General features: G+C 46.7%; 1 protein-coding gene across 6 annotated transcripts in view; it reads right to left on the reverse strand.

The window, feature by feature from the left end:
* MTREX (Mtr4 exosome RNA helicase) overlaps positions 1-24247 on the reverse strand; it is a 50620-nt gene that overhangs the window by 1713 nt on the left and 24660 nt on the right. For 4 of the 6 annotated variants that reach the window (XM_014447735.2, XM_023746596.1, XM_006105619.3 and 1 more), the window contains 10 exons: positions 21360-21532; positions 20273-20341; positions 19829-19957; positions 16015-16125; positions 14792-14980; positions 11528-11691; positions 8333-8438; positions 5579-5635; positions 4247-4409; positions 45-149 (listed from right to left, as the gene is read on the reverse strand). In XM_014447735.2, the coding sequence (XP_014303221.1) occupies positions 45-149; positions 4247-4409; positions 5579-5635; positions 8333-8438; positions 11528-11691; positions 14792-14980; positions 16015-16125; positions 19829-19957; positions 20273-20341; positions 21360-21532 (1266 nt within the window). Of the gene's footprint in view, positions 1-44; positions 150-4246; positions 4410-4873; positions 5091-5578; positions 5636-8332; positions 8439-11527; positions 11692-14791; positions 14981-16014; positions 16126-19828; positions 19958-20272; positions 20342-21359; positions 21533-24247 lie in introns of those variants that run through there. The other 2 variants (XR_002826923.1, XM_014447734.2) reach the window with 2 other exon arrangements.

A 24247-nucleotide genomic window follows, 5' to 3' on the forward strand; every position in this document is an offset into this window, starting at 1 on the left:
GATGGACAGGTGCTGTGGGACAGCAGGCACCGAGGGACACTGACCTTCCGCAAACTTGTTCTCCAGCTCAGTGTTCCCGATGGCTTTCGCCGCCTGACACATCTGCCTCAGCAGCTCTTCCAGGCGCCGCATGCAGCGGATGATGCTGCCTGCACAGAAAGGGGACACACTTGTTGGGGGGAGGCAGCCATGGCCGGCCTGGGGAGGAGGCCACGCGGAGGGCGTGGGACGCAGGCCCAGGGCGAGAAGGTGCAGAGAAGAGCCCTCCCATCCTTGCTAAGGGGAGTCCTGGGCCTCCATCAAGTGTGAACACCTGCTCCTGCACAGGCACCTGAACCACAGCACAGCCCGGGGCAGGCGAGAGCAGCTCTGGGCAGAGGCCAGCAAAGGACAGGGCTGTGGGCAGCGGCCGAGCCCGAGGAGGGCGGCCTCCCGAGCACCTGGGCACCATCCCGTCGGGGAGGCACGGATTCTAAGCAGGGTCCGGTCTGCCATCTGAAAGGTGCAGTTATCATTCCTCTGGCGTCTTCCCTCGGGCTCTCCTCACCCAGAGGACCAGCCGCTCCCACAGGACTCGACCCTGGGACTCGACCTGAGACAAGTGCTTGCGTCAGAGCTGCGCTGGGCAGCCGTCGGCAGGGCGGCCTGGGCGCGCGCTCAGAGCCATGGCCTGGCGGCCTGGGCGCGCGCTCGATCCAGCTGAGCACTGAGGAGCCTCAGCTCTGAGGAGGCCGCTGTGACTCACGCTTGAACTGGGGCCCGTGAGCGTCTCCCGAGCTTCTGCACGGTGCTGCGGGCTCTTTCCCTTCCAGCGCCTGCACGTGGCCGCAGCACAGAGATGACTCACCCAGCAGAACGGCCTCGGAGCCGAGACCCAGGCAAACACAGAGCCACCTCCCTCACGGCAGCGCAAAGCAGCCAAGTGCCAGCACAGGCAGAGTCCTCCCCTGCAGGACACCCCGGGCCAGAGCAATGAGACAGGATGCAGTTCAGGAGACCGGTCACAAGACGACTACAGCACGAGGTCACCTGACAGACAATGGGCAGCACACCCCCTGGAATAGGAGGGTCACCTGCTTAGACCTGGTTTGGAGGAGTGAGCGGAGGCGCCAGGACCAAGAGGAAAAGGACAAGGCAGTGGTTTTGGGGGACGCGGGTTGTGACACGGTCACTGTGCCGTGGCTGCTGTGTCACCACTTACACCCTCAATGTGACCCCAAGTTCATCCCATTGCATTCCAGTCACACATCCTCTTTCCAGCTGACACCGTCCTGGTGGACGAGGTACCACAATCTACGCTTTCACCCCACGGACATGTGGGCGACGTGCTCGAAGGCAGCTGTTCTGGAACAAACCACCCTTCTCACCGAGGACGGAAAGGCACACGCCTCCCCAGCAGCATCTCGCCTCCAGCTTTCCGGCATCCCGAGTGCCGCGCAGGGCCCGCCCTGGCTCCTACCCACCGGATTCTAACTGTCTGCCCTGAGGTCAGCATCACGAATGTGCGTTCCTGCACGGTGACCGCGGGCGCGGGCGCGGGCGCGGGACGACCCTTTCTGCAGGAGGCTCTGCTGCCCACACTGGGGCTCAGTCATTCATCAAATGAGCGCGTGCCAGGCCTCATTCCTAAATCATTTAGTACCAACTGTGCCCAATTTAAACACAGAGATGCTACATATTAATAAAAGTCACTGTTATTTTTAGCAAAGTATTTCTAAAAACAAGTCCAGTGGAAAGTCCCTCATGACTCAGGGGCACCCCGGCCTCAGGGACACCACGCCAGATGAAAGGCATCTGAGAAGAGTGTGGTGGGCGGGAGTGGAACACATGGGGCGGGAGGGCAGCAGTTTCAAGTAGTGACCCGATGGCACTGCCAGTGCAGAGCGAGTCCTGCGTGCTCGGTGGGTGCAACAGTGGCTTCTACAGACAGAAATGGACAGTGACGGGCGCTGCCTCGGCTGAAATGGAGCCGCTCCATGGGTCAGCCGGCAAAACACAGGCTTTAGCCTCTACACTTCCTAAAGTGCTGTTCACATCGAGTTCGATGGAAATGAGAAACAACTACATCCTATCAATTTTTTCAGGGTGATAACAAGAAGAAATCATTATTTATATGAAGTCTTCAAAATTTCTCAAATGAACCCCAGTACACAGACATCCCTCACACACATGGTTAATCATTACGATGTTTAACTAATGCCTAAAAGATACTACTTCTTGAAATGATCAAAACCTTTTCTTTTCACATAAAAAGAAAATTAAGAATCTAATTAGAGCCCTAACCGGTTTGGCTCAGTGGATAGAGCGTCGGCCTGCGGACTGAAGGGTCCCAGGTTCGATTCCGGTCAAGGGCATGTACCTTGGTTGTGGGCACACCCCCAGTAGGGGGTGTGCAGGAGGCAGCTGATCGATGTTTCTCTCTATCCCTCTCCCTTCCTCTCTGTAAAAAAATCAATAAAATATATTAAAAAAAAAAGAATCTAATTAGAAACAAATAAATATGGTTTGAGCACAGCACATTAAAAAGTTCCAAGGCGCGCTGTGCTATGGCGAGTGCTCAGATTCCTGTGTTTTTCCAACTATATAAAGATGTGCAATCACAAGACGAGGAGTGAAGGGCTATTCTGCAATGGGAGAACGAACAGCAACCTGGTAAGGGGTGGGCAGTGTGTTCAAAAAAGGAAATACTATCCTAAGTTAATCAAGGTCTTCAGCTTTTTGTTCCTGTTTAATTAGCCATTTTGTTTTAAGAGTTAGTATATAGTCTACTCCAATTTTAGAAAACTATGAGTTGATAGGGTGGTACCCAGACCAGAAAAACAAGAACACTGTACTGACATTAGACCAAACTTCAAACTTAGATTCTCAAGCAAACGGTGATGGGGAATGGCTCCAGGAAGGGCAAGGGCGGGAGGCAGCGGGAGGCTGCGTGCTGTGGAAAGGCCGACTCACAGGGCTACTCTGTCCTCAGCCTCAGCAGGTCCAGGCGTGTCTTCCCGACTGTGAGAACTTTTCCATTTACATACAAGAACAGACACATTTTACAGCCCTGTGAACCCAGAATTTTTCTTAAACAAAGCCTCCTCTCCTTTATGAGCCACGATTGTTAAGTCACTGTGTCTGACTTCTTGGAGGAGCACATCCTATATAATAAAAGGCTAATATGCAAATCGACTGAACGGCAGAAGGACCCATCACTATGAGGCGCACTGACCATCGGGGCAGACACTCAACGCAGGAGCTGCCCCCTGGTGGTCAGGGCTCAGCCAGAAGCCGGGCTCAAGGCCGGTGAGAGCACAGCGGCGTGGCGGAGCCTCTCCCACCTCCGCGACAGCGCTAAGGAGCAGCAGGCCGAGTGGTGACGGAGCAGCGTGTAGGCGGCAGTAGGAGCGAGGGCTCCTGGACTGCACGCGAGGGCACCGGCCAGGCTGAGGGGCTGAGTGCAGGAATGTGACCTACCAGGATGGCCTGCTCATCACAAGCGCATGCAGTGACTGTGGCAGAGAATACACCGGACAACAGTTTCCCAAGCACCTAAACGAGCGGACTGTGCCTGTTACACACAGGGTGTGTGGGGAATACTTTCTTCCTACACAGGCAGAAGATTCCACTTTATCACCAAAAATTAATGTTTCATTAAGACAACGTCACCCTGGCATGTTGCTAGTCACGCAGGTGAGACCTCCTCAGAGGGGGAATGAACAAGGAGGCGGAGAGTAGCCCAGAAGCATTACGCTCCCAGGACAAGGAGGTTCTGACCGGCATCGAATACATCTTGGTCTCAGTTGTATTTCAGCTCCAGGCCCAGAAAAGCAGCCAAACCAGACAAGTGCCGCCCCAGCTGACCTCAGGACCAGCTGCACTGACTGATGAGCCCCTGGCACCGACCAATCAGCAGAGCCCAGCATCCTGAGAGGACACAGCTGGGGAGCTGATGCAGCTTCTATGAGGTCCTCCCCTGGGACCGCCCCTAAGATCCGTCCTCACAGGCCCTGAGGACAGAGGCCCCAGGCACTCTGGGCCCCTCCCCCCACCCCGACTCCCCCAGAGCGTTGCCTTTACCCTTCTTTCTCCTAAGGCCCAAGGCCCCTTCTGTTGCCTTTGTCACCTGTTTCCTGAGCCCATGCCTTCTCCGTTCACTTCTACTTCTAAGTAAACTTTCTCTTATTGAAGACAAACAATGCCACCCCGAGTCCGAATGCACCCTCCATCAGAAAGCAGTGTCTGCATGAACACTGACCCATACCTTCAAAGACATCTGTCATTTTGCAGATGTGGGCAAATGTCGCCCCCGTGGCCCAGGTGTGCACCACATCCATCAAGTGAGGTTTGAAGGAGCTCAGGTACGTTTCCTCATCAATTTCCAATTTGGCTTCTGCTGAAACTTTTGCAATTCGTTTAGCACATTCCTTTGAAGATAAAAGATACACTTAAAATGTACTTGTGACCTCCCACATCACCTCTTCATTCCACCAGGTCCCCTCTTACCCAGCACGTGCCTACACGTTGGATATGCTGTGGCTAAGCAGCCACGGTGCCTTTCCATTGTTAAGTGAACAGACAGCGACGTTTCCCCATTACGTTGAAGTAATATATCAAGATCATGGTTTTCACCAAAAAAAACAGCAACCGCTGGAGCATTTGAGATTTTGCTCCCCAATATACCGGCACATCATCAGTTTACTCAAATAAATTCTTATAAAAATTAAAAAACAACCCAGAAACTATTCATGAAAATTATACAAGAGTAGCACTTAACCAATCTCTAATTGTTTCATTAACAAAACAAAAACAGTAATAAAACAGATTTAGAGAAACACATCATATGGCAAAATAATGCTTTTCCCCCAGTAAAGCTTCAAAAAATGTAAACCTGAAGGTTTTCCTTGCCCACAGTGAGAACGTTAGATTCGCCCTTTTATCCTCGGTAATCGGAAGGTGGGAAGCACCTGCCACTACAGAAACGCCTGGGCTCTGGCAGGAGCAGTGAGGGCTGCTGCCTGCCCCACCAGGGCCCTTTGCCCTGACGCACTTGTCATTCCTCCCTGGCCACGTCTCACAGTTCGTCCTTCCCTATCTTCTGTAAGACACTGAAAGGTGGACAAAAATCAATTCTTCCCAAGAAAACAGGAACGGACACAAATTCATTACTCTAAGTTACTGTGACTTTGAGAAGCCAGAGGTAAATAATTTCTTAGGATAAAACAGACTTTAAAACTTTTATGTAAATTAGAATAGAAAAGTAAAAGATAAAGCTAACTAAACCCTAGTCCATCAAGATGGCGTTCTTAGCCTCGAGGAAAACGAGACAGACATGGACCTGCTGCTGTAGCATCTGCAGGGTGACCGTTAATCTGCACTCACAGCCACCTGTGAAAAAGGCCTTTGAAAAAGACTGTTTAATGATAAAATAAAAACCACAAGTGACGTGCTATGCCTAAGTCGCATTACGTGACGAGACTAACAGCACGTGACGTCTTCACCCCAGAAGGACGCTGTCTCTGCTGAATGACATGCTGCTGCCCTCAGAGCAGCTGTTTACAACCTACTACTCGTAAACGGCGGTTCAGAGTCCTACCTGCATCTGGCGAAGGGGCCCCGCCAACTGCTCGGTGAGCTTGGGCATCTCACTGGACTGGGAAAGAAAAGGAGGGTCAGCTGTGAGAACCTACAGCCGATCAAACAACGCTCTGCCGCCGTCACGTCCCTGCGGACGTGTATTTCCTAATCAACGCAGGTTATGAAAGCACAAAGGCCCCCTCACCCTCACCCCCGACATCCTCTCCTGCAGAGGAAATGCCGCTGCGGAAGGCGCAGAGCCCTAACGAGCCACTGCTGTGCCCGGGATGGAGCCGAGGACGAGCAGATACTGCGAACACACGCAGTTCAGTTACATCCAAATTAGCTGAGCTGTTTTATCGTAGTTTGATTTTGAAACAGCTTTGGCTTCCAGGCAACTCTTTATCTGTGGAAACTGAAAATTTGGGACAAAGAACGTTAAAAGCATGCCCTCAATTTCCATGTTGCCACACTGTTTCTAGCTCTCTAACCAAGTACGAGAGAGTTAAGGTTTTATTCTGAGTTTGTGTTCTTAATGTTGCCTTCCCACTAGTGACACGTTTGCCAACTTCTCAACTGGAAAAACAGGCGTTTGGGGCCTGTTACTAACTACCCACATGCACTCGGACAAGCTGCTCAATGCGGTGTTGGTCTCTCACCCCGTCCAAGAGGAAAAGGCCAGGCCCCGAAGACCTACAGGCTTGTGATTAGAATATAGACATGATCTGTGAACAGATTTTGACAGATAGACTCATTATGCAAAACCAAAGTTATAAGAATGGCATGAATGCACATGTGAGACAGGACTTAAATTACAGGTAAATTTTTAACAAAATAACTGTAGGTTAGTTACAATAGATATGTCTTTATTTTAGGCACCAGTATTCACAAGGCCTTGGTTTTCATGTGCATCGTGTGTCTGTGTGTGTGTGTGTGTGTGTGTGTGTCTAATAAATCACCCAGGTTCCATGTCACACCTGTTAAATAAAACACCATGATGCGTGAACTCAAGTTCTCCTTTAATAGGAGAATGCAGGACTGCTCAACATCTTTGAAATGATGTCCACTCAAGGTCAGCAGGTCCCAAAGGTGTCCTCCCTCGGGTCCTGTAAGTGGAAGGCATGGGTCCTCACTACGTAACTAGTGAGGTTTCCCCAACGCTCTCCACCAGGTGTGTGCAGTTTGCCCCCTCATCTCTCCTTTAACCCTCAATTCCAAGTTCACCCTGATCCGTGAGGCCTTTTCTAACCCCCTTACTTAAAACGGCAACCCCACCAAGATCTCTCTCAGCCTCCTCAGCCTCTGTCTCCAAGACCCTCCTCCCCACGGACACAGCCCGCAGCTCCGTGTCTGTGGCCTTCACCCTCTAGCATCTAAGTGCCAGGAAGGGAAGCATTTTACTCCATCTCTAGAGCCTAGAGTTGTGCATCGCACACAGTGGGTGCTCAGTAAGTAGTTGTTGCAGAGACTGTATGCTTCCTTCAAATGGTTTGAAAATGGTCTAATGGTATGAAAAATGTGGGGCATGGTGTGAAAAAACACACTTTTAAACAGAAGTCAGTGTACCAAGCAGGCACTGAGTATCTTACTGTCTTCACCTCTCTTTCCAGCTGGGAAGCACGGGGCCTGTGGTGCAATTTTTCATCCGGATGTTGAATGGCACCAGCACAAGAACCGAGGGCCCTGCCCCCCGTGTGGCTCACAGAACAAGCTCTGCAGGGGAGCGGCTGGCTGAGCCCAGCTCCTCTGAGGAGGGGACACACGCCTCTCGGAAGCCAGGACGTGTGGGGCCAGTGAGAGGCGCCCCTTCCCCACACCCTGCACTGCAACCTCCATCTGCTCAGAGAAAACCGACAACGCTCTTCACAACCAACCACCTTAGAAACAGTGAGAAAGCTGAGCCCAGGAGCAACGAGACAGTGTTTCCCAGGAAGTGCCTCCTCCTGTGACCTCACTTCCAGGTGCCCAGCGAGGGCCGGGAGCAGGACCTGTGCTCTGGGCGCTGCCTCCTCACCCCGTCCCGACCCTGACCTCCTCATGAGTGAGGAGCCACACAGACCACGGCAGACTGGAAAGCAGCGTGTCTGACACAACCACTCACAGTGAGGCTGAGTGGGGGTGAAGGGCCTCTAAAGCAGGCAGCAGCATTAAGTCATGTTCAGAAGGCAAGTCTGGGTCTGTCCATTTCACCACAACAAAGTTTAAATCTGAAACGTGAGACATGCACATGACCTTTTTAAATAGAACAGGTCACACTGGTTTTGGGGTGACGTGCAGGTGGTCCCGCGGACAACGAGGTGCGGACCCAGCGGTGAGGCGTGGGCCAGCCCTGCACCCGGACCAGGCGACTCCGCCCGCAGGAGCAGGAGGGGGAGTGGCTTCCCAGCAGCCCCCCGCACTGGGAGGAGGGACAGTAACCCAAGATGGCCCTTTCATTTTTACTAGTTTTGCCAAATTTTACTTTCACTCATCTTTTTCTTTCCAGGGCTGTCTTCTAGGCCAGACCTTCAACAAGGCATCAGGTAATGGAACAAATTTAAAACTTGGTATCTGATTAACGATCATCCAAAAATAAAATCCCAGTTCACTCTCCTTTCTGACAATATGCATCTAATTCTTACTATACTTGGGTTAAAGTTGTACTGATTTCTATCTCACATTACCCATCACATGTCAATGGGGAGGAATTCTTTTATAGCTGAACTGCCCGTAACAGCACTGCAGCTGAGTGACAGGCGGGGATGAGGGGGAAGCTGTGCCAGGGGGAACTCACATTCTCTTGGAACACGAAGCAGCTCAGCAGGGCGGTGGCCTGCTCTGCGGACAGGTCGTTGAACAGGCCGTTGAACATCATCTCGGTGAGCAGGAGCTCGTCAGCACTGCGCCCGCGGGAGAGAAAAGCGCCAGCATCAGGATGGGCACGCACACACACACACCCTTAAATGGAACCTTTAACAACATGTGCTATTTGACCAAAGGAGTAATCAATGAGGAGTGACCAAGATTTACTTAAGGACCCGGCAGGTCATTATATTACCAACATACAAATAATAGAGTGGGCGTTTCAGACAAAGACCCCGTTCTAGCAAATACCAAGCTGCACATATTCCCTGAGTTAAAGAACCGTCACTTAACTCTCAGTAACCAGGAAGAGGTCATCACCAGCCGATTATTATCTGGGTCCAACCATCTTTTTAATTGTTTCTATCTCTCCTTTCCTCTCTAAAGTCAATAAAATTATATATATATATATATATATATATATCTACATTTATATTAAAATTATATATATATATCTACACTAATAAAAGAGAAACATGCAAATTGGTGTCACTCTCTACACCCACCAGCCCATCAGGATGAGTATGCAAATTAACCCAACAAAGATGGCAATTAATTTGCATATGCAGCAGAGCAAAGACTGAGGACAGTATAGAAGGAAGCCAAGCGCTGCAGAAGGGAGCAAAGTGGCAGAGGAAGGAGCTGAGGCAGCGGAGACAGGAGGGAGCAAGGCAGTGGAGAAGGGAGCGAAGCCCTCGGTGGGCTTTGCTCCCTTCTCTGCTTCGCTCCAGCCGCAGGAAGCCCTATTCTTGCAGGAATCTTCCTGCAATGGGCCTCTAGTATAATAATAAAAACATAATATGCAAATCGACCGAACGAAGCAGGGGCTGCACGAATTTCGTGCACTGGGCCTCTAGTATATCCTATATATATATATGAAGTTAAAAACTAAACTTAGGTTCCTAATGGTAACCTGAGAGGTCAAGATTACTTTAATGCAGGAGGAGACAAGAAAGGTAATCACGGGACAGTGACCTAAGAGCTTATACAGGTGATTACATCAAAAACGTTGACATTCTCAGATCAGAGAACTTCAGAGCAAGGTTCAGAAGGTCTTGGGGAAAATACACAGAATTAGCAGGACATGAGGGGGAGCACAAGAAAGGCCATGCTAAGTGACAGATGGAGTGAGAGAGGTGGCCACAGGCAGGCTAGAGAGCGAAGGGGAAGAACACACTGAATTAGGGAGTTTATTCTAAAAGCAACAGAGAATCCCGAAGAGACTGTTACCCAGAGAAGAGGGGCACAGAAGGGTGTGCTCTGGAAAGAATACCGGGGCAGGATGAAGGACAGACTGCAGGGGTGGGGGGGGGCGGGGGCTCATGCAGACCCAACTCCCGCAGGAGGCTGAGGACAGCCTGGGAGGATGTGAGGAGACGGAGGGGGAAGGAGTCAAGGATGCCTCCCAGTTTTTGCTTTTAGTGGCTGGGATTTATTCCGCAAAACAGACCAGAGGGAGAAGCAGGGAAAGGAAATGGACTTTAAACTTTCCATTTTAAAATAAGATCAATACCATTCTTCCAAGACCAGTCCACAGCTGCAGACGCCGCAGAGATTAATGTCTACAGGATCAAGTCCTATATAACTCGACAAAGAAATGATTTCGGTGACGTTCATGCTGACAGGTGAGCTGGTAGCAGTGCTGTGACTAGAGTTACCCTGGGTGAATTATTCACCGATGGTGCCTAGTTTCTTTAACTACCAAGTAGGAAAGCTGAACTGCATCACAGGTTGAAGGGAAAGTAGGAGCCTGTGGGGCAAATACAATCTGAAGAAATGTTTTTTTATTTGGCTCACATGGGGACTAAAACCTGACTCTGAATCGGTGTGTGAACATTTAAAAATCAAGAGACTGCACCTCAAATGCTGGAGTGAGAGTCGGAGAGGACATTATTCGGGGATGACCACGGACTGGGTCTGGGCACTCGCGGCCTATGGTGGCCGAGGACTGTCCCTCTCCAGCCTCCACCAGCTCCTGCAGAATCGGAACCAGACCCACAGGAACAGGAGCCGTCCCTACTAGCAATGGCTGACACCACAGCCACGGCCGCAGTCCTCTGGCCTCGTCCCTGAGGCCCCAAGAAGTACAGAGGAAGCTGTTTCAAAGGGTCTCGTGTGGACTAAGACGACGGGGCGTGACTGTGACCACAGCACCATCTACCTCAGGCTGACGGCACTCGCCTGGGACCAGGAAGCCAGGCCCAGCCACCAGCAGAGAGAATGACAGGACTGCTGTGGTTTCAAGCCATTTACTTTACGGCCATTTGTTCTTTTATTGTTTTGTTTTGTTGCTTTTGTTTGTTGGCGGTGTTTCTGACGGCCATTTGTAAGCCGTGGCCTATAATATTATGCTGCAATACCCTCCTGCAGCCCAAGATTTTAACAAAATCTCCTGTACATATAGGAGAATAACAGTTATTAGACTAAGTTTCAAGGTGGGGAAATGTTCATAATTTTTGTGTTTTTTGTTCATCCTCACCCGAGGATATTTTTTCCACTGATTTTTAGAAAGAGTGGAAGGGAGGGGGAGGAGAGAGAGAAACATCGATCTGAGAGACACATTGATTGGTTGCCTCCCACATGTGCCCTGACCAGGCCGGGGACCGGGCCTGCGACTGAGGTACGTGTCCTTGACCGGAGTCAAACCCAGGACCCTTTGGTGTGCCGGTCATTGCTCTAACCACTGAGCAACCGGCTGGGGCAAAAGGTCCATCATTTTAAAAAGGATAGCCTTAGCCAATCGACGTGTTTCTCTCACACTGATGTTTCTCTGTCATTCCCTCTCTTCCACGCTCCCTAAAACTAAATGGAAAAGTATCCTCGAGTGAGGATTAACAAAAAATAAAATATGAAAAATAGGTAAATAAAAAATAAAAAGGATACAAAATTGTGCATGAAATAAGATTTAAATTACGTAAAAATCCCACGTGCATTAGAATAAGTAAAAAGGAAATACTTCAAAATGCCAAAGCTGTTCATGTCAGTTCACGGAATCCAAGAGGCTGAAGGGCTTTCCTCCTCTAAACCCCCAATGTCACGGTCCCTGCACTTCCCGTGAAGGTGCTGTCAGACGCCAGTCCTCGGGCAGCTCTTTCCTACCAGATGGACAGCCCGCCGCGCGCCTCACCTGCTGATCTCACAGGCCACCCGTCCCTTCATCTCTATGACGTCGGAGGAAGTGGCAAACCCCAGGCGCCGGAGCACGCGTTTGCGGCACTTGAGTTCATCCATCTGCAGGACTGTTCTTGCTTTCTTGAGTTCTCGCTTTGCAGATTTAATATCTACTGCGATCTAAGGCATCCAGAAGCAGAAAGGAAGCTCAGTCAAGTGAACAAAGTAAAACGGGACTTACTCAGGTCACAAAAACATTCCCCCAGGACGCTCCGCCACACACCTCCCTGTCAGAGCCCTAACAGGAAGAGGGACATAGGAGTTTCTTACGCTGCGTTCCTGGACCTTCCACTAGCAGTGGTTCTCAACCTTCCTATTGCCGTGACCCTTTAATACAGTTCCTCATGTTGTGGTGACCCCCAACCATAAAATTATTTTCGTTGCTACTTCCTAACTGTAATTTTGCTACTGTGATGAATCGTCATGTAAATATCTGATATGCAGAATGTATTTTCATTGTTACAAATTGAACATAATTAAAGCATAGTGATTAATCACAAAAACAATATGTGATTATATATGTGTTTTCCGAAGGTCTTAGGCGACTCCTGTGAAAGGGTTGTTCGACCCCCAAAGGGGTCGTGACCCACAGGTTGAGAACCGCTGCACTAGAGGACGACTAGGGAAACTGTGAAATGATGGCAAACACACACATCCACTGACAGCCCGAGCAGAGCAGGAGGCGTGGGGTCAACAGCCTCAGGAGGCGGCCTGAGAGGAAGGGAGCAGCTGTGCAGCCACTGGCTGGAGAGGAAGCTCAGGAGGCGGCCAGGTCTGCGTGAATCCCAGGCTCGTTGACACGCTTGCCCCTAAAGCAGCAAGTCCCACAGCTCCAGCCCCTCGTCCTCAGGGAAGCAGGGGGAGCGGAGAGAACAGGGACAGGAAGGTCAGGTGTGTGACTCTCATCTCTTGACTACCTCGATTTCCCCCACGATCCTTGGGGTAAAAGTGTCCCTTCTCTCTGTCCTCAAATTACATCACAAACCTGGAAAGGGCTTTAGCAAAGAGAACAGGTCTTTATCCTACAGACAGAGACGAAAGCTTCAAAGTACACGGACTTCGAGGCCGTCCTTGAGAGTGGGCGAGTTTTAAGGTTCAGCTAATCAGTAACTCTTACAAACGCTTCTGCTGGGACAAGAGTGTGATGGAAACCACAGAATCCTGAAGCAGAGGCTCGGTGCTCAGAAGAACACTGACACGAAGACAGGCTAGGGACTGGGAAGCTGGATTTTGCAGTCTTTATATTAAGCTTCAGTTTAGGAGTAGCTATTCTGAAGGCAATGATGGTGGCCAATTTATTCACAACTAAGGATGTGCCCTATTTACAGTTTGCGTTATTATTCTCATAGAATCATACGTGGCAGTAACTAATATTAAATGTAGACCCTACGAAAATGCGTTACAAGCGTTAAGGAGGAAATGACGTTTGTATAGGACAAAAGATTCCAGGTGTAGAGAGGTGGACAGTGGAGAGGGATGTGTTCGCTTCCAAATGCTTTATCTGAGTTCATTATTCAGGATGGCTCTAAGACAGGGGTGGGCAAACTTTTTGACTCGAGGGCCACAATGGGTTCTTAAACTGGACCGGAGGGCCGGAACGAAAGCATGGATGGAGTGTTCGTGTGAATTAATATAAATTCAAAGTAAACATCATTACATAAAAGGGTACGGTCTTTTTTTTTTTTAGTTTTATTCATTTAAAACGGGCCGGATCCGGCCCGCGGGCCGTAGTTTGCCCACGGCTGCTCTAAGATCACCTTTTCTGCTTGGAGACTTCCGCTGATGACCATGAAAAGCTGAACTACCACAGCTTCGTACCACTAGGATGGCTACAATCAACGCAATGACAAGTGCTGGGCAGGATGTGAGAATGGGAATTCTCATACACTGCTGGTGGGATGCAGTGCAGCCACTTTGGAAAAGTTTGGCAGTTTTCTCAGAAAGTTCACCCTAGAGTTACTGTATGACCCAGCAGTTCGACCCAATGCCACCCAAGAGAGATGAAAACACATATCCGCACAAAAACTTGGACACAAATGTTCACAGCATCGTTCTTCATGGTGGCCCAGGTGGAGAAACCCCCATGCCCATCACCTGATGACTGGATCCAACTGGATCCACTGCGGTCCAACAAGTCATGGAGCCACGCCCGAGCCGGGCAGCACGTGTGCCCTGCGGTAAAGCACGGATCCATGTGGCAACACGGGTGAACCTTGCAGACATACGCCAAGTGCAAGAAGGCCAACACACAAGGCCACACTCTGTATGCCTTTCTGAGATGAAACCTCCAGTACGGGCACATGGTAGAGGCAGAGAGCAGAAGAGTGGCTGCAGGACTGCGGCGGAGGGAGTGACTGATAGTTGGTATGAGGTTTTTTTTGGGGGGTGATGAAAATATTCCGAAACTAGACAGTGGTTATGGCTGCAGAGAGCTGTGAATATATTAAAAACCACTGAATTGTGAGCTTTTTAAAGGTGAATATTGCCCTAGCTGGTTTGGTTCAGTGGATAGAGTGTCGGCCTGCAGACTGAAGTGTCCCGGGGGGTTCAATTCCAGTCATGGGCACATACCCAGGCTGCGGACTTGATCCCCAGTGTGTGGCATGCAGGAGTCAGCCAATCAATGATTCTCTCTCTTCATTGATGTTTCTCTCTCTCTCTCCTTCTCCCTTCCTCTCTGAAGTCAATAAAAACCTTTTTTTTTTTTTTTTAAAAAAAGGTGAATATTATGCTATGTGAATTATATCTCATTAAAAATACTGCTGCCCTAACTGGTTTGGATCAGTGGGTAGAGGGGTAGTCTGCAGACTGAAGGGTCCCGGGTTCAATTCTATTCAAGGGCACATACCTCGGTTGCAGGTTCAATTCCCCAGCCCTGGTCAGGGCTCATGTGGGAAGCAACCAATCGATGTGTCTCTCTCACATCGATGTTTCTCTCTGTCTCTACCTCTCCCTTCCACTCTCTCTAAAAATCAATGGAAAAATATCCTCTGGTGAGGATTAAAAAAAAACCAAAAACTGCAAAGAACCCCCTCCCCCCCGATCAAATGCCAAACTATAGTAAGATGATCTTCATCTTGCCTTACTAAGAGTCCCTAACTACTTAGAAGATAGTTTCATTATAGCTGATGAAACCCAAAGGAGAAGAAAATGAAGAACACATCCTCACTGACTTCGTGAAACACATAGAATTCTAGGATACACATCCGTGTCTTCATACCTGTGCTTTCTTTTCACAGAGCGTATACACGGTTTCCAAGTTCGGGTCGTTGTGAAGTGGGTGAGAGTACATGCGGTGCTCGAACGCCTCCACTTTCTGGATGACCTTCTTCAGGCCCTGGTCTTGAATGCCCATGTCATCGATAGGGTCCAATAAGGGAACACCATCCGGAAACCGTTTCTGAACTTCCTGAAACAAACATTTAAAATTAATTTTCTTTTATGCTTTTCTATGTGCAAACATAAGAAGGCTGCTACATATATACAGCTTGGAATTTCCCAAATCACTTCTATGTGAGTGCATCTCCCCACTGCCTTTGTTTCTGAAACTCCTTTTGAGTATTTTCCGATGCAGGGGCGCACTGTACTCGACTAGTAGCCTAGCACATAGAGTTCAATGTCTGGATGTGGCACAGCCCAATGGTAAGCCATTCTCTGACATCTGGGCTGTGAAAACATCTTGCCATCATAAACAATCGTGTGCTAAACATCTCTTAAGTGTATAAATTGTTTTCAATTTTCTGATGAATTCCTTGGGGTTGATACCTAGGGAGGGCACAACTGAGTCAAAAGATGTAAATTTTAAAAGGGTCCAGATCCCTCTTGCTAATTTTTTTTACATGACTGAACTGTGAACATGATGAGCATGTGAGTTCAGGGAAGGGATGGTTCACAGCAGACTAGCGCCCCCTGGGGGACTTCAGGGTCTAAGACAGACTTCAAAGATGAGATAGGATTTGGCCAGGTAGGAATTAAAATAAACAAACAAACAATAAATAGATCAATGCATACATAGATACAGCTTAAAAAGGTCTAGTGAAAGTAGCCTGTTCCTTTATCTTTGTTGTCTCAGATTCTAGTATATAATCTCCCATGAGCAGTAGATGCTAATTTAAATGTTTACTGACTAAATAACAAAGTTCTTTTAGTAGAAAATAAAGTTTTCTACAAGTCCTAATTTTTTGTTGAAAATAAAATGATTTCAACCATTTGCTGACCACACTGAAAATGGCTACGCCCTGGCCCAGCACTGACACTCCTGCCCTCCAGTGGCTCGCGGAGCAGGTGCAGAGAGGACAGGGAGCGGCTTGGCGGCCACCACTGTGACAGAACCACCGCTCCTGGGGTGGTCACAGCGTTTCTGAAAGGAGGCATTCCGGCTGCCTCACTACGGAGCCTCAATGTGCAGGAAACGTGCATTTAATGTATAAAGTCACTGTGTACCTGTATCGACTTGAGAACACTCTGTCTGTTGTCCAGGGGCCGAAGGTCTTTGGGAATGTAAAGCCGAACACTGCTGATAGCAGACAGGAGATGCACCAAGACTGGAACAACCTACCAACAAAAAAGTTACGAAATGTTGCAATTAAAATCACACGTTGTCAGATTCTACCATTTCCTAAATTTAGTTTACATCCCTAAAAGGAAGCTGCATTTACAATATGTGACAGTATAAGGAGGAAATGATCACTGCGGAAGCTTTCATCTTAGTAGAGACTGTATTTTAAAAGTAAAAACTAATTCAAACCTCTAAATAACAGGCCTATAAATGGTACACAAAAGTGACCGCTCAATATATAATCCATACGTATTCATCTGTGCGTCCTCACATCTGGCACTCGGGATCCTCAAAGCACCACACAGAGCACTACAGAGGGAGGAGCTCCTTAGGGTTAAAGGCCGAGGAGGGCCCGCCAGCGCTGGGTGGGCTGCAAGGAAGGAGAGCAGTGCTCCGACAGAGAAAGCACTGTGCTCCACTAGGCGTAGCGTCAAGGTCACCTCTTTACCTTTCTGCCAGGCTTTCTCCAGGCAAGAACCCTTCCCTCACCATTTGGCTCCCTTTCAGTTCGGAGGCCTCTCTGAACTGAGGTCCAAATTCGTCTGGGTCTCCTCTGGTTACCTTCACATAATCAGTGACAGACAACTGTCACTGGCTGCTGGTAATAAATATCTTGTTTTACTGAACGAATGAGAGTGGTTAGGCGTGGGTTTGAGTCCCGAGTACCCGGGCTTGGATTCAGTCTGCAGCTAGTTGTGTGACCGTGAGCAAGTCACCGAACCTGAGCTTCAGTCTCCACATTTTAGAAATTAGTACTTTGCCCTTTACAATTACTAAGAAATGTGTGGAGAGATTTACTTTGTAAATATCCCATTCCGTGTTAAACTTTCAACTCCTTAGTTTTAGGATCCGTGTATTATTCTTATCTGAGTTAATTATTATCTGTGGTAGTTGTCTAATGTTGACTTTTTAACATCATCATCTATTTATCTCACATGAACCCGTAGATTCTTGTTTTATTTTTATTTGATTATAATCCTTTACTATCATTTTATTCTCAAACTGTCACATTTTTTAAAAAAGACATTGTGTGGGATGAATGTGCCTTCCAACCACCAGTGCGAAACCTCGTCAGTCCCAGACGGGCTGTCTGGCTGGACGTGAGAAACAATCACCACAGCACCAGGCAGTCAGCACCAGAGGGAGAGGACAGTTCTTCTGCACTGAGCTCGAGGGGTGCACATGACCCACACAGCAGGAAAACAGCTCCCTCGCTCTACCTGCAGCTGCATTCAGTATGCACACGGACTTGAGAATCTCCGTGAAACAGAATAAAGATTATTCTGTAAAAACCGGAACCGGAAGGAAGAAAGAAACTGTCCAATTCTAATGCTGCTTGAGTACAGACAGATCCTAACTAACCTAAGTTTTGTAAATAAGAAGTTAAATGCTCAAAAACCAACTGAATAGCTCCCACGGTATTATAAATCTCTACACGCAAAGTGATTTAAAACCGTATCATAACATGTGCATAGCGCAGTTCATTCAACTTTCTAAACCTAATAACCTTTACAGAGTAACTTAGAATTCAGGTTTATCATGGTGCAGCAGTGATCTATATAAATCCAAACAACCACATAGGCAGTTATTGGAAACTTGTTAGAATGCCAATAGTAGAAAGCATTTTTATACTTAGGCCTTTTTAATCTTTGCAAATTTGCCATTAATCTATTTTAAGATAAGCACATAATAAGATATCAGAAGTCAGTAAGTTTTAAGTCAATACATTCTAAATGAATTTCAATTCTTCAAATCAAGACTATTAGCTAAAACACAATTTCTAAATTCTTTATTCAAGAAAGATCTTTTTGAACCAACTGAATTTTAATCAAGTCAAAACAAACTTATTTAAACGAATGTAGTTTTCATTAACTTTTGTATTTTAAAAAATTGAATTAGTGCCTTGATCTAGTTTTCTCTCCAGAATGTGGAAGGTTAACCAAACAAAGGCTTACAGCAACCCAAGGAGCATGTAGCAAAAACAAATGGCTGCTTTGGGTCCGAGGGGAGCTTTGTGGTATTTTAATTTACCCCACCTGGTCCCCAGGAGCCTTGGGGACCGGCAGCCGCAATCACAGTGAAAACCGCTGGCAGGCACGGGAAGGCAGGAGCAGAGCGGGAGTGCTTCCGAGCTCCGCCCCCAGAGGACTGGCACTACCTCACCCGTCAGGTGGCTCCAGGAGACTCCACTGACAGGGCTGTCTTATCTGACCTGACTCAGTACCCCCAGAGCCAACAACTTTTTCCCTGAGGCCTTTGTTGAAAATAGTAAGAGTCCACTGTTTAACATCATGGCTTCCCAAGACAATGATTAACAATGAGATCAAGCAATAAGGTAAACAAAAAGCTTAAAATAAAGCTGAGGAGTAAACTGTCCACAGGGGGATGTGAAAGGTTCTGACACATTCCTGGCCACCTAGAAGGCCACATGCACCTGGCCTAGCATTTACCGCTGGCTGACCCTAAGACTGTGCACACAGGAAGTACGGTCAGGCAGCGCTGCCCACTCGCTGGCTGAGGCCTGCAGGTGTGCTGCAATGTGCATGCAGAACCTCTACCAAAGACGGGTGCACTTGGCGGATCCCAGGCCGTAAGGAAGTCTCTAGTTATTAGCTGACCAACTAAGCTAACCAAGCAGAGATGTCAGTGGCCATGCACAACATACAACTAATTCAGAAAAGTCTACCCAACAAATAACAATTGGCAACAAGAATAAACTCAGGGCGGAAGGGAAGAGGGGAATCTATTGCCATTTTTCAAATGTGCAGTTTCAGCAAAAAAATTACAAGACATGTAAAGAAACAACGAAGTATGTCCACGCACCAGGAAAATAGCAGTCAACAGAAACCGTGCCTGAGGAAGGGCAGACATTAGACTTCCTACTTTAAATCAGCTGTTTTAAAAATGCTCAAAGTTCATCACAAAAAAAACCTGATTTTAATGTGTAATAGTACACTTTTGATGCAAACTTCAAAAGTGATAAAACTGTTAGATTGACTCCATCACAACTAGTACAGGGTATCTTGCTTCTTAAGCAGCTGTCATGCCGAGAGAGAGAGAGAGAGAGAGAGAGAGAGAGAGAGAGAGAGAGAGATGGGTCTGTAAGATCTACAGGAGAGAATGGCAGGAACTCGGAGAGTACACTGTGGTCTGTGATCGTCTATTCCACGTCCCTTACGGATATTTTTACCTAAGCGGAAGGATTCTGGGAGTGCTCTGCCTAGAGAAAACGAAGCAGAAACCACTTGTCTGGCCCTCAGTTATTCTGGTCCTCATTTCCTGACCCTGAGTCTCCTTCGACTGTGATGGAGCGGCTGGGACGAGTGGCAGTGGGAGGTGCACCTGCAGCTGGCAAAGCCACCAGGACAGAGCTGCAGGAACAGACTGCCTGCAGTGTCCACCTCTACCAGGAATGTAATAAATGACATGGATAAAGTAAAACTGCATAATTATTTGATGGTAAAAATAATAGTAAGACTTCTTTATAGCTAAGGTAAAATCCAACTTTTAGGAAAATTTAAATTTTTAAATTCTTTTTATCTTTTACTTTGTCACTATTAACCTTGACATAATTTGATAAAAGAAAAAGAGCTTAAATCTCATTACTCATTTTACTGATATTTAGATCGCTTCAGGAAATCTAGTGATTACAATAATTCACAGGGTCTCTGTACCCCGAGATGAAAGCTAAGCACCCACCTGCATCTCCCCCTTCTCCTCGGGCTTGGCCGGCTTTGCAGCCTCCGTAGCGGAGTTTTTCAAGCTTTCCCGGCTGCAGCGCAGAAGCACTTCCACCACATACAGCGGGTCGAGCTCCCCGGAGTTGGGCTGGAAGAGCAGAGAAGGTCATTGACTCCCAGACACTGGCCCGCACGCGTCCAGGGACGGTGTCCTTGGCACTGATGAGCTCAGAGGAGAAATATAAATTATCATGAAATTAAAATCCGTTGTTGTTAGGAAAATAACCCATGCCATTTTAAGCATGACATTTAAGATTATTCAAAAAATTATTTCCTATGGCAGTATTTATTACATCTTCTCTTAAGATAATCCTTTCTCATCTTTGATCAATTTCGTGAGTCTGAGAAAAAACATTTCATTAACAATTTATATAAAATTCTATTTTAAGAACAAATAGTTTACCTTAACATTTGACTTTTTGGAGAAATTGACGACTACTCCCCAGCCAAAATCGTCTCCTTCATTCTTTACCTAAAGAGAAAGTAAAGCACATAAGCAAGGACATCTGTGTCCAAAAGGCAATGTTAACCCACCCACATTCAGGCTGACAAAACGGAGTCTTCCTGGTGAAGTGTTGTTGGAGAGATCAGTTAAACTTATGGAAAAAGGTATTAACTCTACAGAAAAAAAATCACTGCCTATTCCATAAGTCTCTGGAACACCAATGACAAGAATCTTTCAATCGGCAAACAAATGTCAACAAATGATAACATGGTGTATTTGTTCTGAGAAATCTAAAGTCTTTCATGTTTTATAATTAATGAATTCATCCTACATAAAACTGCCTTAATTTTTTAGACAAGTGGCCCAGTGCACGAAATTCATGCATGGGGTGTGTGTGTGTGTGTGTGTGTGTGTGTGTGTGCGCCCCTCAGCCCAGCCTGCACCTTCTCCAATCTGGGACCCCTCGGGAGATGTCCGACTAAACCAGCAGTTGGACATCCTTTCGCAATCCGGGACCACTGGCTCCTAACTGCTCACCTGTCTGCCTGCCTGATCACCCCTAACCACTCTGCCTGCAGGCCTGCTTGCCCCCTACTGCCCCCCCTGCCAGCCTGCTCGTCTCCAACTACCCGCCCACCGCCCCCCCCACCAGTCTGCTCGCCCCCAACTGCCCCTCTCCCCCCCACCGGCCTGATCATCCCCAACTGCCCTCCCCTCCTGACCTGATCGCCCCTAACTGCCTCTGCCTTGGCCCCGCCACCATGGCTTTGTCCGGAAGGTCTCCTGGAAGGTCTCCCGGTCTAATTAGCATATTACCCTTTTATTAGTATAGATTGGACACTGTCTACCTCAATTTATATCCTCTAAAATAAAATCTGATTAATGACCCCCCTTAAGCAGAGCCATGTGAAACCAATAAAACCATATAATTACTATAGATCAACTGCTGTAGCAGAAAGCATTTTATCAATATAAAGAAATAGAATAGCTATTCGAAAATTATCCAATATTAAAATATCCAAATATTTTTTAAAAATTAACATACCTTTACCAAACGACCTGGTTGTAGAAATGGTAAGCAATATTTTGGTTTGTGAATATATTCTTCAATTTCTTTACCCAGCTTGGCAAGCTGCTGTCTGATCTTGTAATAGATGACCACGCTTTCTTCATTGGGTATCACTATTTTATTATATTGTTCTTCCGAGTTCCGCACCTCTGTAAATAAACCCATGTACCACATAGAAACTGCACACCCACAATGTATGCAACCATCCCCACCCTCTAGTTCACCTACTGCACGAGGAAACCCACCCCATCAAGCACACACCTCATTCCCTTCCTCCCCAGCCCCGGGGCCTTTCTGTCTGCTTTCCGTCTGCATGGGTTCTCCTGTTCTGGACAGTTCATACTTATTAAATCAAACAACATGTAGCCTGATGTCGTTCATGTTGGGGCCTGTCCTAGTGCTTCCTTTCCTGGCTGAGTAATATTCCAGTACATGGGGGTACCATTTTATTTATCCTCTTACCAGTTGATGAACATTTAGATTATTTCCACCTTTTGGCTGTAAACAGTGCTGCTATAAACATTTATGCAAACAAACATGCGTTTGTTGGAACATACTTCCAATTCTTTAGGTTATGTACCAGGAGTGAAATTGTTGGGTCTTATGGTAATTCTACCATTAAATTTGCTGAGGAAGTGCTAAACTATTTCCCACACAACCCCACCATTTTGTTAACTACCTTTTTAAAAACAACAATCCTAAGGAGTGTGAGGTGGTATCTGTGTGGTTACCATGTGCATTTCCCTAATAACTCATGATGTAGAGCATCTTTTCACATGTTTGTGGGAAACTACTTATCTTCTTTAGAGAAATGTCCATCCAAACCCTTTGCCCATTTAAATTACACTTTTGTTGTTGAGTTGTAAGAATTCTTTATATATTCCTGATACTCGATCCGTATGTGATTTGGAAATATTTCCTCCCAGTCTGTGGGTTTTCTTTTCACTTTATTGTTGGTGTCTACTGAAGTGTAAGTTTTTAATTTTGATTAAATAAAATTTTTCTTTTGCTGCTTGTCTTTTTGGTGTATTCTCTAGGAAACAACTGCCAAATCCAAGGTTATGAAGATTTATGCCTATGCTTTCTTCTAAGAGTCTTACGGTTTCAGCTCTTATATTTAGGACTGTCATCAATTTCAGTTAATTTTTATGTATGGTGTGAGGTAAGGATCCAACTTCATTCTTTTGCACTTGGCTGTCCTGTTGTCCATGCAGCGTTTGTGAAAAATCAACTGCCCACAGATGCATGGATTTCTGCTTAAACACTGACCCCACCCTCCACTCCAAATCACGCTGTGCTAATGAGTCAGAAGCCTGAGAGACTGTAAGTCACCTGTGGTTTGTATCTAGGACTCTAACTACAGCTATAGCCCACTCCCAATCAAAGAGCAGAGGGACGCAGCATGAGCAGCTGCTTTCCCCACAGTGCACACCCCACCCCAGCACAGCTTCAGCCTCAGCCTCAGCCTCAGCCTCAGCATCAGCATCAGGAGACAGCAGGGGAGACACAGCCATAAACTGCTCAGACTGTGCAACCAAGTTCCTCCTTCTGAGGAAGGCAGGACGCAGTGGTTCCAAAAATGCATTCCTATCAGATTATATGTAAAACATTTAACAGACTTGAGTGATGGCAAAATGGACTGCTACTCCAGTACTGAGCAAATTTTGGAACAGTTCAAGTTTAAATGGCTTTACTGATCTATGGCAATATTATCAATAATTAAACAGGTAGTTCCTGAGCAATTAACCCTTTGCACTCCGAACCATTCTGGACATTGGCTACCAGCTACTCGACGCTACTTTGCAGCGGAAACGTGCATTTACAGACCCTCGTATTATTTAGTATAATTTTGGAACCAAGTAACGTATTATAATGATATTGGACTTATATGAATTGGGTGACATCGAGGAATGTATATTTGCAAAAAAAACAATATTTTATTGTTTATAATTTTGTACAGTATGATAAGTTTTGTAACACTCCCCGATATGCATTGCAGGCTGATTAGTGCATGTTTGACAGTAATAAGTGGTTTGACGCCTGCCACCAGGTGTTTTCCTGTTAGAACACACAATGCAGTCCCGTTTTCTTTGTCCCACATCGGGAATATGTAGTTTATTGTTTAATCCGACACAAAACCCGCTGATCTTAGTAATATATCTTAGTAATTTTACGATATTTTGATTTAATTTCTTGTGCCATTTCAAGATAAAACTTCAGGGAAACATGCATGTCTCAAAAAGTTGCGTTGAAATAACTCAATTCCCCGTAATCACTAATAAACTGCAATGTCCCCTGAGAGGGGACATCCCGAGTGATATGCTAGAATTCCGATGTCCCCTGAGAGGGGACAGCGGAGTGCAAAGGGTTAATGTAAATTATCTCATTGAATTCTCATGAACTGGATGAACTAGATAGTATCTCAATTACATAAAAGAGCAAACTAACCGTTCAAGTAGTCCCATATGTAACTCCACAGCCCTTGCCATTGTATTAACTAAGGCATTATCTATGAATGAAACCAAACAAAAAAATTAAGAGTAAGTCTGCATTTTTTTTTCAGTAAATAAACAATACAATCCTGGAAGTTCTACTCTTATGGCTCACTAAGAAATCTATTGTGGACTTAGTAAATGAAAACATCTCATGTATGCCAGCCTTCCCAGTTTCTTATTAAAACAAACAAAAACAAAAACAACCACTGTATCTATCTATCTATCTATCTATGTATATGTGTGTATGTGTGTGTATGTATATATATATAAATATATATATATATATATATATACACACATATATATATTAAAAAAAAAGTAATATGCAAATGAGGTTGGGACTCCGTAATGGTCACAACCAGCTCAGGA

Source organism: Myotis lucifugus, unplaced genomic scaffold (assembly GCF_000147115.1).
Source record: "Myotis lucifugus unplaced genomic scaffold, Myoluc2.0 scaffold_704, whole genome shotgun sequence".
Lineage (NCBI taxonomy): Eukaryota > Metazoa > Chordata > Mammalia > Chiroptera > Vespertilionidae > Myotis > Myotis lucifugus.